This window comes from Fringilla coelebs, assembly GCF_963513975.1.
Source record: "Fringilla coelebs genome assembly, chromosome: 5".
In the NCBI taxonomy this organism is placed as follows: domain Eukaryota; kingdom Metazoa; phylum Chordata; class Aves; order Passeriformes; family Fringillidae; genus Fringilla; species Fringilla coelebs.
Genome location: NC_140033.1, coordinates 17,023,136 through 17,039,366, shown reverse-complemented (window position 1 = coordinate 17,039,366; position 16,231 = coordinate 17,023,136). Strand labels below are relative to the sequence as shown.

The 16,231-nt window shown below is 35.4% G+C and overlaps 1 protein-coding gene across 1 annotated transcript in view; it reads right to left on the bottom strand.

Annotated features, from left to right (window-relative positions):
• The window catches only part of TAFA5 (TAFA chemokine like family member 5), a gene marked incomplete at both ends in the record, with an annotated part of 415,206 nt that overhangs the window by 83,025 nt on the left and 315,950 nt on the right, over positions 1-16,231 (bottom strand). Inside the window, one exon of the mRNA XM_084206038.1 lies at positions 8,265-8,392. Within this exon, the coding sequence (XP_084062164.1) occupies positions 8,265-8,392 (128 nt within the window). The remainder of the gene's footprint in view (positions 1-8,264; positions 8,393-16,231) is intronic.

Below are 16,231 nucleotides of genomic sequence, written 5' to 3'. Positions count from 1 at the left end.
AATGATAAGCTGAGGAAACTAAATCACATTTAGAATGTCTGTTTTGCTTAGAATTGTCAAAACACAAAACCACAAAATATTACCATGACTAATAGGAATTTGGTTTATCTGATGCTTTTAGTCCATCTCAGTACTAATTCTGGACATGCTTATTTCTTAGACCAGTTACCATGCTGTTTCAGTAATTGGAAAGGTTTATTTAAATGCAAATGGTGACCAGGGTGTTAAACAATAATAAAAAAAATCTAGTATAAGGATCTTCACATAGAGTCTTTGATGGGCCTGCAAATTTTCCAGGCAGATACCTGAACCATCCAATATAGAATGAATATTACAGGATGAATATTCATCCAATTTCTATACATTTTTTATGCCCTGAGCCTTCTATTTTTAAATTTAGGCTATTTTTTTGTTTGCTTTGGGGAAGATGAAAGAGAATCCTAGCCCCATATAAAAACATAATTTTTACTGGTGTCCTGGAAAATTATTCAATTTAGAAAGAATTCCAAATGAAAGTATTTTCCGTTTATCAGGACCAATTTAACAATTTAGACATTCCTTAAAATGCAGCTTTTAAAGCCTTTGAACCCTTGAATATTCTTAGACATTCAAAATTCATTATATGCCTTCATACTATGATATAGTAGTCAATGAACTTGCCAAGTTTCAGATGTGGTTTTATTTACATTTCAGACTTCTGGTTTCAAAATATAAGAAAAAAAAACCAACAAAGTTTTTGCTTAGTGTTTGCTTAAACCCATGAAATAGAGGATTGAAAATTATTATTATTGCCTTGGGTAGAAACAGCTTTTGTTTACTTCCTGAAATGGACCTCAAATGGATGAAAATGTAGCTCATTTTACAGTGCAGTAACTGCTTTCAAATATAGATAAATCTATATAACAAAGAAATGCCAAAGTTTGTAAGCATTAATCGGAAACCAGATTTACCTCACTGAATCTAAAGCTGGCCTGTCTCTAAGTTAGCATAGTAAAATTGGACTGAATGCTATTAAACCCAATATGAATAGAGTTAAGTAATAGGAAACATGAGAGAAAATACAGGTCTAGAATTCTTATCTATCTAAAAATTCTGTTTATTTATTTGCACAGTAATTGCAATATCTTTGAAATGCAGACTGAGCATTCGTATTTTAAGTAACTTTAAAAAGACAAAAGAAATTAGTATATCATAATTCTTTACAATCTGAAAATACATATTCTAAAATTGAAGAACAAAACTTGATTTTACCTAATTTCTTCCAGTGATTTATTTCACATGTTAAAAAATTATGATTTCACTTTGCATGCCATTTTACTACAAGTTATTTTTGGCAAAAATTTCAGTCTCTTTTCAAGCAGTGTGGATCAGTGAATATCAATAGAACCAGTATTCAGCATTCATGACAGAGGAAGGCAGTTAATCTCTTTAAGGTGGTTCTTTAGGTATCTGACAGCTCCTTTCAACCTAAAGTCTACAAAAATCACAAAATCTTTGCTAGCATTTTGGCTTAGGACTTGAAGATTACTTATTTGACGTGAAGAAGTGTATTTTGATAAGGATAATGGAAAATAGAATGTGCAGGTTTCAACACATTGGTATGACAAAAAGTGCACAGCTTTGAAAAGACTGTACTAGCTGAAGCATTACTAACATACAAGAAAACATGTGTATTTTGAAGGAATAGTACAGCCCCTCCATGAGATGCTTCAGCTTCTTGAGGATGTTATTTCTATTTAGATTTCTCTGTGCATGTAGGCCTTATGACATGGGGCCACAAAGGCCATCCTACCACTCTGCTTGTAAATTTTCTAAAGGGACTATTCTTCTCTGACACAAGAATTAGAAACATGATATTAAACTTTTCTGAGAATTACAACATCCAACTCCCATACTACCTTTCTTGGAAATTTACAGAAAAGAATCTATTTCCAACACTGTCAATGATGACACATTTGCAGATTAGCATACCTTTTATAAACAATGAGAGTAATGGAAACTGCTCAAAGCATTAAAATATCTTGGAAGCCATGGAAATGAATAGGTTGAATCTAGGCCTTGTAGCACACATCTACAGAGTGGCCATTGAAGCACATGGTTATAACATGTAAAGAACTGGTATTTTCTCTCATAATTTATGTTAGTATTACTGAGAAGAACATCAAATTAATACAAAACTATTAAAAGGCTCAGTTAAAGCATTGTACAATTACTGGGACTGATTCTATAGATACACTGTTACATTAGAATGAGAGGCTAATTAAAGTAACCTAGTTCTGCCAGCTCATATGTACAGTCACAGATACAGATTGCATGACTTTTTGATCTCAACAAGATCTGCCAAAGTTATTCCGCAGAAAGTGTTCATGTTCTACCCTTTCTCAGTTTGGTGTATATACAAGAAATGTAGAACACATCAATGTTTTAACATATGAAAGTTATTTCAAGATTTCCGAGACCACACCACATAACTGGTGTGGTCTCGGAAAATCTTAATCCATTATCAATTTCAGAATTACACTACCGAAACCTGAGTTAGTTTTAAAGGATTTTGTGATGCATAATGCTTGGTGAAGCAATGGACTCAGAGCTCAGAAAACTAGCTGTCAGAGGGAATTAGAAATGCAAATTATTCTTTGTGGAAATAAAGACAGAGGTTTTCTTAAACCAGATTTCTAGACAACCAACTAGAAATTAAGAGTGAGTATATCTGAGCATGACCCAAAAGAGTTAATGACCTATTTCACCACAGAAGTGTATTTGTGAGTGCCCTTTCTGCTGCTGTTAAGACCTCTCACAATACAGAGGCAGGTGTGCCATCATGAAGAGGGACACACAGAAAAAGACAAGACAGAGAAGACATAGGGACTCAAATTGTGTAAGGTCATGGGTTTTGAAGCAGATAGTCCCATAGGTTAAATATAGACAAAGACCCTGATTCTCCAACAGTTGACTATAAACAATGAAAAATTCAGGAGCCTAATGTCCTTCTTGTTTCTAAAAGCTAATACTTGGATTGTAGTGAGGGGATAAACCAGCCTGCTGAAAAGTGTCCTCTGCAATCTTGGTCCATACATAGTGTTCCTGTTACAATTTGGACAGTGAAGGAGCTTAGTAGATGAAATGCTGACAGATCTATAGAGAGGACTCTGAAGCACACAGCTATGACGTGTAAAGAATTGGTATTATTGTATCTGTTTCGTAAGCTGACCACTTCTGACAAAGGGGAAGGGTGAAAATTAATTTGGCATGGCATGCATGCAACATTTCACTGCTCTAATCTGGTGCTGCCTGAAAGCTTGTTTTGGTAGGTATTGTATCCTGGAGTGACACAGAACTAGAACTGGCAGGATGTCAAAGTACTTCCAAAACCAGCTTAACCAAATGAAATCAGCTGAGCTGTGGAGATGTGAAATGCACATTTAGAAAGACTCAGAGCTGGAATGCAGGTGAGGCTAAACACAGGTATACCAGTGTTATGGGAATACCTAACAACAGCAGCAGTATTACCAATGAGGACATTTATACATAACAGTATTTTTAAGTTAACAGTATTTTTATTTCTAAGTTAATCTGAACCGATAAACCTCTTAAAATATTAAGTCAGGACTCCCAAATTCACTGACCTATGGAGCTAAGATTTGTTAATCTTACTTCTACTGCTGGGGAAGCTGAGGCAGAGAGGTTCAGTGACTTACCCAAGGCCACAGAGGGAGTCACTGTCAGAGCCAGGATTAGAGCTCAGGAGTTTCTGGCTCCCAGTTCCCAAGCTCAGACCACTAGACCATGGCCTCAGGATATTTCCAGCTGATCTTCAGTCTAAAAAAAAGTAAATTCTCAAGTATGTTACAAATATGTAACATATATATATATACATATATATATGTATGTATGTATATTTATATGTGTATACATATATATATATATATATATATATTTCTTTTTACCTGAATGTAATGATATGGGTGAAAACACATTGCTCATAAGTCAGTGCCAAAAATCATACCAGTATATTTTAACTGAGTTACCTTAATCATACATATATGTATGATAAAGCTCTGCTGAAAAAAAATTATGATTTAAATTACAGTCAATACAAATACGTATTGTATTTTTCAGGGTAAGGAACAAATTGCCTTTCCAACCCAGCCAGCATGTCATTTATATTAATGGTGAGGCATTTATATTAATGATAAGTTGCTCTGTGTGTAAGTAAACTCTATTAAGAAAGTCAGGTCCCTTGGTGGAGCTAGATCCTTAGTAAATTTTACTAGCTAAGCACTGAGCTCCATGTCAGAGTAATTACACCTTTTATCCACTGCGAGCTCTCTCTTAGCTTCTCCATATTCCTTAATTTCCCACTTCAGCTAATTTAGCAGTAAAATCACAAAGGTTTAAAAGGTTAGCTACCGAGGAACTGGCGCATGAATGTTCTGTTAAGCTCCGTGCATTGAAATTGCATTATGTAGAAGAAGGAATTAATTAAGTAACAATTAGGTAGTGATGGATCATTGACAACATGTCTACACTTGGGTGCTAAAAATTAATTTCCCCTGTAAAAACAATACATTCTGCATCTTCTCATCTATACAAGAGCAAGTTTTACACTTGAAATATAAAATGAAAAGGCCCTTCAGCAAGTTATTTAAAAAAAGAAATGCATATCTTCTGGTACTATTAAAATTATAAAATATTTTTAAAAATCATATAGCTTAATTTTAATAATTAATTGAAAAAGTAATTAGGATAGCAAAAGGAGAAGAAATTTTTAAAGGCAGGAGATTTTAAAGTGCCTCTAAGGACATTTGTTATATGAAAGCACTGAGTATGCTAAAATTGCTAACAATTGTGTAGTATTCTCTTGCTATCTTCTTTTGCAAGTTGCCATATTGTTTCCTTGTATTGACAGTCAGCCTCTTAATACACAGATTGGCAGTTAGCCCAGTCGGTCCTCAATTCTAAAAGCCTCTTAGCAGATGAAAAATCTTTGGTTCATTCACACCTTGTAGAAAGAACAACAGGGCAGAAGTGACATCCAGATCCATTTAGAGTATACTTTGAATCTGATTTTCCTTTGCCTTGCACCTTGTGTAGTCATTTATAGCTTTGCAAAGTGAGCACAAAATGGATATAAAACACTGCTACTCATGTGAGGAGGGAATTCTGATTTGGTTGCATTATTTCCAGAGGTGATCACAAAAAGTGCCAGCCAGTTGAAAAATCTGGCTCTGCATAGAAAGTGTAAACAACTTTGACACAAAGTATAAAGTAAAAAGCAGCAGCCCTTTCCAAACATTTTACAGAAATTGCACTTTGGTTTTGCAGCAATGGATACATTAATTTGCTGTTTGCCTTGGAATTCTCATAGAAAGAATTCTAAATGCTTAACTCATCTACAGAAAACAAATCCTAGTTCTTCCTTTCTTTTTGAGAACCATATTTAACTATGAGTCCTAAAGTATATTCTCACTTAAAAGGGCTCATGTTATCTATAAGATGACATCTATATGATCTCTACAAGTCCTATCTTACCACATGCTCCTTCTAAACCCAGTACTTAAAAAGTTGCATTTCTACAAAACCTCCCGGAATCAATGTGAAAAGCTGGTATTATCACAACAGCTGGTCTCAGTCCATCAGAGTTCAACACTGTTCTGACTTTAGTATGGGTGACAAATTATTGTCAGCATTGATCAGTGATATCTCTGATATATGACCTACTATCAGTATGATAACTCAAGATGTACTACCAAAAATATCTTTAAGATGCAAGCTATATCAGCAGAAAAGAGCTGCTGATACTAGATTAATGAATGTATTTTAACAAAATTGACAGATAAAAAAATGAAGGACTTAATCTGGCTGTTGCTGGAGACGTGGTCAAAAATTATTTCTACTTCAGAACAGGATATAGTAACTAATTCTGTAGGTCTGGACGTTTTTTCCCTATATTATCTTGTGGTCATTTTTCTGGCCCTTCCCAGCCAGACGTTCTTCCTAGTACACTTAAATACCATGACAGCATGATAGTGTGTGGCAACTCATGTGTTGATTAGGAGCAGAAACACCAGTTACTGCATTAGCAGCTGTTGATCTGGGAATATTGCTACAGTAAATAGTGCTGTTTCTGTTGGAATTTTTTTCCTTTCTTTTAATCAGAGTCATGAATTTCATGGAGTCATCTTATGACACAGTTTCCAAATCTACTACCGTGGTCCAAAGCTTACTCTTTAATCAAGTAGCTAAAGAACATTTAAAAAAAATTCTTAATATTTTACTAATAATGCATTATAGGCTAGAATTTATTGCAGGGTTTCGTATTTGTTTTTCTTCTTGTCTTTTTTTCCCTCTCCCCCTTCTGAATTCAGAGCTTCTGTAAGCATTCTGAGTTGCTAGTCTGGCTTGACTGGAAAGTACTGCGTGTTTGTTGTGTGTCTGCATGTGTGATACCAACTGTTGAAGACTGCTTGATGTTAGATGAGGGCTTATGCTCAGAGCTGCTCTACAGTTGTCTTTCTGGCAAAATCTTTCCTTACCAATGACAATGATGTATTTGTGTGGGGAGAGTCTGTTTTACAATATTACACTTGCCGTGGTCTTAATTTTACTGATGGGGCATGATTATGATTTCATTTACATTAATCAAATTCATGAGTCATTCCATTCATGTCAAAAGCATTAAAGAGCTATAGAGACAAGTAAGAGTTCAGAATCAGGCTTCTGGTGTTTAATCTAAAAGCATATCTGAATCACTTCATTAAAGACAGAAACTGAAGGATAGATCCTCTGCTTACTTTGCATTACTCAGTCATGCCATTAGCATTAAACATCAAATAAAGAGCTAAAATGACAGCTGGCAATGTGTCACAGTACAAGGGTTTTCCGTTCACCTCAGATACAGAAAATACCCCTGAATTAACAAGATTTAAGACTATATTCCAAGTATGACAAACTTACGGTATTAGATCTCCTTGCCCTTGAATGCTGGCATTAATGTTTAAAAACTTTTTCCTTCCCTTGTTTCTTGGTTTTTTTTTTTTATGCCACTCTTACATAACTTGAATGTAAAAGATTTACATAGCTTGAATGCAAAAGATCTAAAGGCAAACTATATTTAAGACCTGAGAGACAAGTTAATTTTTACAGCCTTGTCCATAAGGAATATTATATCTGGTAAATACAGAAGCATAAAAACAGTGAACACAAGACATAAAATTTGTTTTGTAGGTATCTTACAAACTATTGTCAAATCTTCTTTAAAAAAAAAAAAAAAGTGAAATAACATTAATTTTCTAAATACAGGCATTCTAAAACAATAAATTTTTTACACTGCTATCTCCTGCTCAGACAGAGAAATTGTGCAGGGGATGATGGGCATTAATTTAGTCCTCACTGATAAGTACTTTTAAGACTAAATATTCTTGAAATTGCACTTATTTAAATTACACTCAAGCTCCCTGTAAATCTAAAAAAAGATTATAAGGAGGGGAAATAATTTCAAGAGGCCTAGCAAGTTAGCAGAAAATTGCTCTATTATATCTCTTCAGATTTTTTCCATTTATTAAGTCAAAGAATTACTGGCATTTGAGAACATTTTCTAGAAATCTGTTTGATACATTATAGGCCCTACAAACTACTACAGTCATATATACTTTATATATATACTTTAAGCTTCACCACAAGCATATGCCCCAAGATACCTTATCCGAGAACTGAGGGATTTATCAACAAACCAGGGCCAAAGCAAGCTGGGAAAAGGGATCTTTTGCTATATTTTCTGTAGATCTCACTGAAAAAACAAAGATCTATCTGAGTAACTTGTTTTTCCAGTACAGCTGGAATTGCAAAAATATTTTCTTCAGAACTCCCAGAGAAAGCTTTCTTTCCACCCTCTTAGACCACACATTGAGTTTTACACCCTACACTAACACAGCAAAAGTTTGTTTATGTTGAAACAATAAGATACTGTCTTCAGGCTGGATACAAATGTTAGTTAAGCCACTCATGTCTTAAGAGTAAACCTTGACATAATATCTACTCTTAGTAACCATGGAAATTATACATTTTCCTTTATTATCTTTTCCATTGTTGTACTTTGTGATAATATTGCTGTGTATTTCAGCATGCACACTTGGGCACAAAGATTAATTATGAGGCAATAAGCTTTACATAAAAGTGCTGAAAACAATTAAAAATGTCTCTTGTTTATCAACAAACAAAGTGAATAAGAAATTGAAGAAGTGTAGAACTGAGAAGTCACCTACCGTGGTTGTCTTTATCCGTCCTCCTGGTTGTGTACAGGTCCAGCCTGATTTATTGATTAGCAAATCACAGCCTTCTCCTTCTAAACATGGAAGCATTTCACACCACTGTTTTGTTTTGATAATTCGTGCTATGAAACAGAAAAGGAAGAAGAAAAAACAAAACCAAAAACAATTGGCAGGAGAATTCACATTTTACTTATCTCTAAACACTTTCTCATTTGAGTTGTCTATTTTCATTATCCAATAATTCAGCAATAGTTTATGATGTAGACAGCCCTGGGCAGTTTACAAAATTATTTACAACACCTGCTGTGCCAACAAATTTAATTTCAAACTTAAAAACCAACAAAACCGAAAGACAGTTTTATTATAAATCAAAAGAACATAGAAAATAGCTCTTTTTCTAATTTCATGTTCTTTCCAATGGAGGAAACTTTGTTGGGAAGGACTAATAACTGGAAACTTACTAACCTAACTAATAATTTTGGTGTCCCACAACTGTGATCCATTGTGTTAGACTTTCTATAAACCTAAGCAAATAGTCCTTATCCTCAAGTGCTTACACTGAAAATAGACATGAGGCATGCAGGGGAAAGAGAAAAGCTATAATAAACAGAGGGGTCAGTTTAATGACAGCTATTGAGAAACTCTGTGAGACTTGCAATGGTGCAGTGTAGTCAAGGGCAGAAACTAGGAACATAAGAAGGACAGGTATTGAATGAAGCAAAGGTTGAGAAACCATGGGGAAGGAGACAATAAACTGAGAGAAAAGACAGGACCAAACAGCCTATTACTACAAGGGAAAAGAAGCCTAGTTAGGAAGGTTTCTGACAGAAAGCTGGTGTGATACATGTTTTGTGTCTACTCTCAATGCTTGTGTCTCTGGCAAGCCAGTTCTGCAAAATTTCCACAAGGTCATACACAGCATGTAGCCTTGGAACAACAGAGCCCTGACTGCAATAAAGTAAAAGCAAAGGAGTTGTGAGTAGAATTTTTTCCTCAAGGTAGGGAAAGAAGGGGCTTTAATACCTGTAGATCTCTTTCTGGACTATAATACTACTTCTTTTGAGTTCACCTTTGTAGTATCTCGGTTCCTTCTCAGAGAATAGCAAACAATATTACTAATATCTGGTATTCAGTTATTCTGTCACTCTTCACTGAAGACAGTATTGTACAATGGAGTGTTTAGCATATTTTTCACACAATACATATACAGAGATATATACTTGCACGGTGCCATATAATCATGCTAAAACAAGGTAAGGTCTCCCACACTAACTTTTGCTAAAACTGTAAGGCTTGCAGTCTGCAGAAAATGGTCCTGTTCCTCCACAGATCATCTCATCAATTCTTGGCTGCACTATAGGAAAGTTTCAGCACTTCAGTTTTTACCTAAGTGTCCTAGGATTCAAGGCCAGAACATGTCCCACATAGAGGGACACAGATCATGCCTTCCTCTATGCTGATGTGCGACACCAATACACATAACACACCTTCAAGTAATCATAAGCCCAACAAAAAGAGAACTACAAGATAAGTACTGAGTGAAATAAGACTACAAGAAGCTGATGCTATACCAAAATAATTTTGGGTCCAAGGAGACTAAAAGTAGGCATTTATCCCAGTGGCAGCTGCAGCTTTATGCTCACCTGAACGTGTGATCCAGCCTGATTTCTTCTGTCTGGAGCTACTTAAGAATACAATTCCCAATGCCACTGGGTCATGGCAAGAAATAGAAGTGCAATTTAAAGTCTCTTAATAAAACCCTTTCCAATATTTTGTGACAAAACAACTTGCGTCCTCAGCTCTGGTATAATTATTGGTAAGCTCTAGTAATATAACAAAACCTGATTTCCTTCAGTGGAAGCTCAATCTGAAATTCATATTAATATTTTAATTAAAAAAAAACCTTTTTAGCACCTAAATGTCTACATATGAATTTGTACTCCTCATTAGGCAATATATAAATCAATGGTGAAATGATTCATGACTACATTTTTTTTGAAGCAACTCTGCTAAGGTTTTTAGCACATAATACACAGAAATGTGGATTCTGCTTGGGCATCAGAGGTACTGCTCTACAGACAACTGGATCATATCAGTTTTTGAGACTAACCTCTCCTTTGTAATAGATAACAGCCTCATCTTTTCAGTGAAGGCCTGCATCCAGTTACAGGCTTAACAGAAAAAGCTCAGTAAAATGCTAACACCAAATCTGACCTACTTGCATGCATATCTTTCTTAATTCACATATCAAAATGGCTATTTCTATAAATGCTTCAGCAATATGAGGAATCACTGAAAGACTGAGTGGTAAGCTAAATTCAGAAATATCCACTAGATTGCCTTTACTATCTCAGCTAGGAGGTTTTCCTGGCGACATGACTTGAAGTAATCTTACTTTAAAAAAGTATCTCTGAATTACTCTTAGTGTTTGCTTGGTTGCTATAGGTATTATCACAAAGCCATGGGGTCCTTGCTCTGGGTATTGGCTATATCCACACAAATTTAAAACACACCAAGGGTATTTCACAAAACATAAATTCTAAAACATTTCTGTGCTGTGTATAGACCAGCTCACACATTAAGGCTTGAGAATCAGAACTTCTTTTGCAGGGAAAAGCTAGCTAGCTCACCTGATTTAAAGCTAATCAGTATCCAAACTGTGCCTCCTCAGCCCCCACGCCCTCTTCCAATCTTGCTTCCCTCCGAGATCTCTTCCCCATTACTGGTTTTACGTCCCTTTAGTTCTGCTTTTCTACCCACTCGTTGCTTTGCTTCAGGAGCCTCCCCAACACACAGGCCCTCACTCACAGTGCCACGAGGGAGGCCTGTTCTTGTCTGCAGGACTACATCTATTTTTGCATTTTCACTTTTCAGTTTGCACATTATATCACAGTATGAGAGTGAAGCTCAACGTGTAATATAGGAAGGGGGCAAAATGTACAACAATTTTTATCAGCATAATATCAAAGAATTTTCATCAGTAATTGAAACTGAGTTATACTAGTCAAAGCAAAGGAATATAGTGTATTTCCTGAGGCAGTGTAGTTGCCTTTTTACTGTGTATATTCACCAGGGGTGTAATTCAGCCCTCTGCAGACAAGAGAGCAAAAAGCCGATCAGCTTCTTCAAATCCACTCCAAGCTCCATTATGAAGAATTAAATGATACAGGCTTTGTGCAGAGCTTCTGCAAAGAACTGAATTTCAGCTTTAGAATCTGTGCTGACACTACCTTGCATCTCCTAAGATGGGCTGTGCCTCTCCACTCACACTGGAGTTAACAGGCACTGACCTTGCTCAGCACATGGTAGAATTGCTTTCCTGGGTAGTGCCATTTGAACTGGGGAACAAATGGACCCTCTCCAAAGGGTTTTCATGCAAACAGTTTTGAGGCATTGGATGCAAGCAGATGTTATATCAACATCATGACAAACAGCCCACCAATGTGATCTTAACTGTCTTGTCAGACAGAGAAACTTGCAATCTAGTTACAGGAAGAAAAAGTCTCCATTCACAATCAGTACAGCCTAATTTAAGACTTCTCAACTGAGTAGTGCTTCAGAACACCACAGATTGTTTTCTGCTAAATACTGCAACTAGATAAGCTTTGTCAATAATCCTCTCACCTGGTTTAATATTGTATAATATTATAATATTAATATATATCATATGGAAATATTATAAAATTAATATATATATATTAATATTGCATATATATATTTCCTATGGAAAATCACATTTCTTTTCTAGATATTATTTTCCCAGATTCAACCCACACTCAGGGAATTATCAATCTCTGCATCTCTAGTCAATCGTTTAACTGAAAATCATCAACTGTTTGTGATAGCAAAAAACTAAGATAAGTCTTGTTCAGCAGCAGTAAATACAAAAACTTACAGCCATCTAAAATATGATAAATTAAAACACTCAGATTGTTGCAGTCTGTTGGTTCTTTTTTTTAATGTTGGGGAATGAATCAGGGAAATAAAAGTAAAAATGTACTTTATTTCCACTGAACATTGATTGAGACAGCATTTGGATACTGACACTTATGATTTCAGAATACATTATGCTTCTATGCATAAAAGGTGGTGTGCAAAGTAAGTATTTATAATTTTTTAATTATTATAAAAAATTATAATAAATTTAATTATTATAAAAAGTATAATCAAAACCATGATGCATGAGCCTAAATAAAGTTTAAAAAAAAGTAGCAGAGGAGATACATTGAAGTAGGGACTAGGGAGAATTTTTCTGAAGAAAAACACATTTTGAAACATACTTTTTAAATGAGAACTTAGCTCAACTATACTTTTTCCAGAATGATGTTCTTCTTCACATTATTTTTTTTTCAATGGTCATTTTTAGCATTTAATGCAAGCTGTAACATACACATTGGAAAAATATTTCCTCTTTGACTTTCATATATTATTTCACCATAGTTTTTTGAACTTTGAAGAAAGCTGATCAGCATAAAAAATTCCAAGTTTCAGAAAGGCCTTTGGCTTCACCACTTTAGAAGTACATAGACAAATACATTGATCTTGGTGTATTTTGCTTGTCCTATTAATACTGAATAGGACCACATCTTTTATAATTATTCACCTTCAAATGATCCCAACTAGTTTCATAATCCCACTCATCTCTTAGCCTTTTTAAAATTTTATCCGATATTTTTCCTTTTTCCATTTTTTTCAGCCCTAGCTTTTTTCTCTGACCATTTCCCTCCTCTGCCTGATTCAGTACATATACACTATCTACCTATCAAAGATCTCCAAACATCTTGCATAACTTCCTGTGTTTAGGTAGTTTATCTATGACTCCTAAATGCTGTTCATTGTCCCCATTGTGCACAGAGGTTAATCAGCATGACTAAGGTCACAACAGAATTTGTTGCACAGCTGGAAACAAAACCTCTGAATTCTTAGTGATCGCTAGATTGGAGACCTTTCTGTGTCCCTTCTTCCTTCAGAGAGAGAGTGTACTTTAATATGTATACATAAAGAAATTAAACAACAATAAAAATATGCAAAGTAATATGCTTTCAACAACATATATCAGTTAAATTGCAGCAGCAGGAAAAAGGCCATCTGAAAGACAAACTGAATCACACCACTCTAAGATACTGCAATCATGAATTGTCTTTAGAGCAGCAATTTGACTGTAATAGTGTAAAAGCCCCAAATGTCAATCTATTTTACAACAAGGAAACAACACAAAGCTTGGATACCTTTTACAGCAGTCATTCTGCTTCCTTAAAAAGAATTGAAGCACTGCTAATTCACAAAGAGTTAGATTGTCTCAATTATTTATAGGGCATCTAGACCAAAGACTATTTAGTTCTAAGAACAGCAATATAGCAATGTCTAGACACCTATTTTATCATTTAGCTCTTGCTGTCAAGATTGGGAGGGATGTTTTAGCTGAGGTTGAGAAATATATGGGAAAAAGTGATCTCCTGTGGGCTACAGAGACCAGGCAAATTGAGACCAGGTAACTAGATCATGAGTAAAAGATTGAATGACAGTGCAGAGGCTTCTCCTACAGCTCATCCAATCATAGTTCCACTGAGGGATAAATCTTATTGCAACCCCTGGGTTGTGAAATACCATCAGTGTTCACCTGTACCCTAATGACAATCTGGCTTTATCAGGAATTATGCGGATTGCGCCTTGTACAACATGTATTTAGGAGGAGCAGGATAATACCTAGGAGACAATCTCTAAACTATATAGTCATCCATATTATCCTAAACAAAGACTCTTTAAGAGACACCACTGCCAGTTACATGAGTGGTCCCTAGGAATTTAGCTGAATTGCCTCATATAAGAAGTTGCTGGGTTAAACTGAGTGAAAGCAGGAATCTTAGTAAACCACTGATGCAAAACTACTTGAAAATACTTTGAAAAAGGAAATCCAAACTTAAACTACTCCATTTAAAAAGTCATTAATGTATTTGTTCAATTTTATGACATACTTAATATTTTTCATATCTTCATAAAACTCTGAAATAAATATATACTGACAGCTTAAAAATAATTACACAAAAAAACCCTGAAGTATAATCCAGATTCTAGGAGCACTCTCATGAAATTCAATAGCTCTTATCTTTTTTTCCTCCAAATAGAAAAATTTCCTCATTATGATACCCCAAACAATAAATAAATAAACAGTGAAAAGCATATGAGACTAAATGCAAAAGAACATGATACCTGACTTTTTGTAGTGTAGAAACTAGAATGTATTTTTCTGGCCTCTTTCTTCAGTTCTTGGAAAACTTTAATACTATATGACTCACTGATATAGTGATAGGTACCTTACATTAGTCTACATCCAGGTGTTCAAATATTTCTATGACAGAAGCATTATCCTAACACAGAAAGTGTCCTACAAATCAGCTTCACTGTCACCTCATGTCTGTTTCCATTTTACTTTTCAAGGGCCAGTATTCTTCTAATTGCTCTCATTTGAGATTGCAATACATCTCTGCATTTGTTCTCAACTCCTCAGCCTCTCACTGGCAAATAGTACTCTCAGTGGCAAAATTGCTTGGAAAAGTACTGCAGCAAATATAACTCATATATTTACCAACTGCCTTCAAAGCAGTCAAACAGAAACAGAAAAAAATAATTTATTATAGTTTAATAAATTTCACAGGGTCACAACAAGCATCCTGACAGTTATAATAAATGATGAATACTGACAAAATTTACATGTTGAATTTTATTTAGGGACAATACATGTGCTTGTAGTCTCTTCCAAACCAGCATTTTCTAACTAAACATTAAAATGTCAGTCTTTTCAATAAGCAGCCTGGCCTACAACTTTGCCCAGGATTTCAGCATTTGTCTGAATATCCATAGATGTGCATACTCAATGGTTTTCAATCTGTGAATGATCTTAGTGCTTTGTTGTCTGTGGGTAGTTAGCATTTGCTATCTAATAAGAGATGCTAATAGAACACCTACCCCTAGAGAAAGCCTTTGTCAGGACTCAGTGTTTTCTGTTTCTGTCCCCTGCTGTTCTGCTCTGCTGTATTCAATTAGTGCGCTGTAAGCAAAGCAAAAATTACTAAAAATCTGATCAGTGCTATGCCAGCAAAGAACCCTTCAGAGATCAGGTTTTCATCACATTTCACTTTGCTGCCAGCACATTGAGAACAGCAAATTTCACTGGAGAGGGACAGCAATTTCAGACCCAAAGAAGAGAATGAAGAGAATTTGAAGATCACAGCAAAGTATAGACAAGAAGGGTTAAAATGGGAAGTATTGGGAAAAAAGATACTAGGAAAAAAAATTAGGCAAAAAAGGAAGAAAAAAGAGGACAAACCCCAGCTATACGTAGTAGCTACTGAAGCTAATGGGCAAGGTCAAAAACTTGAGGATCTTGTTCAGTCATACTTGTCATACTGACAGTATGACAATGTAGGTAAGTAAAGGCAAAAGACCAGAACATATTGGGTTTTCTTCTCTTAAGTACACCAGTTTCAGTCCTCCTGATGATATGAGCAGAGAACTGCAGGGGAAGACCAGATTCACTATGGTTAAAAGTCAAATGAGAACTGACCAGACACTCACTGCCATCCCTACATTATGCAAAGAAGGCTGGGCAGCTGTGGAAGAGGGAGAAGGACCCTGAGAACTCTCCTAGCTCTGAAACATGTGAACATACAAGAGTAACCACTGACTACACAGTGAAGCAAGAATTTTAAGGAGTACGCAGTAATAATTAAACTTGCTCTAGGTTACATGGTCAGAGTTTTCACAAAACACACGCTAAAATTATAGCCAAGGATCAAGGTCCTTCTTGGGACTCCAGCTGTAAAGCATTAATGTACCCAGTCTTACTGGCTACCTTTAATGAACCCTGTACATGCTTAGTAAGGAAAATATAAAAAGAAAGAAAAAGAAAAAAGAAAACAATAAGCACTCTCCATTTCACAATTGCTTTTGCTCAGGCAAAA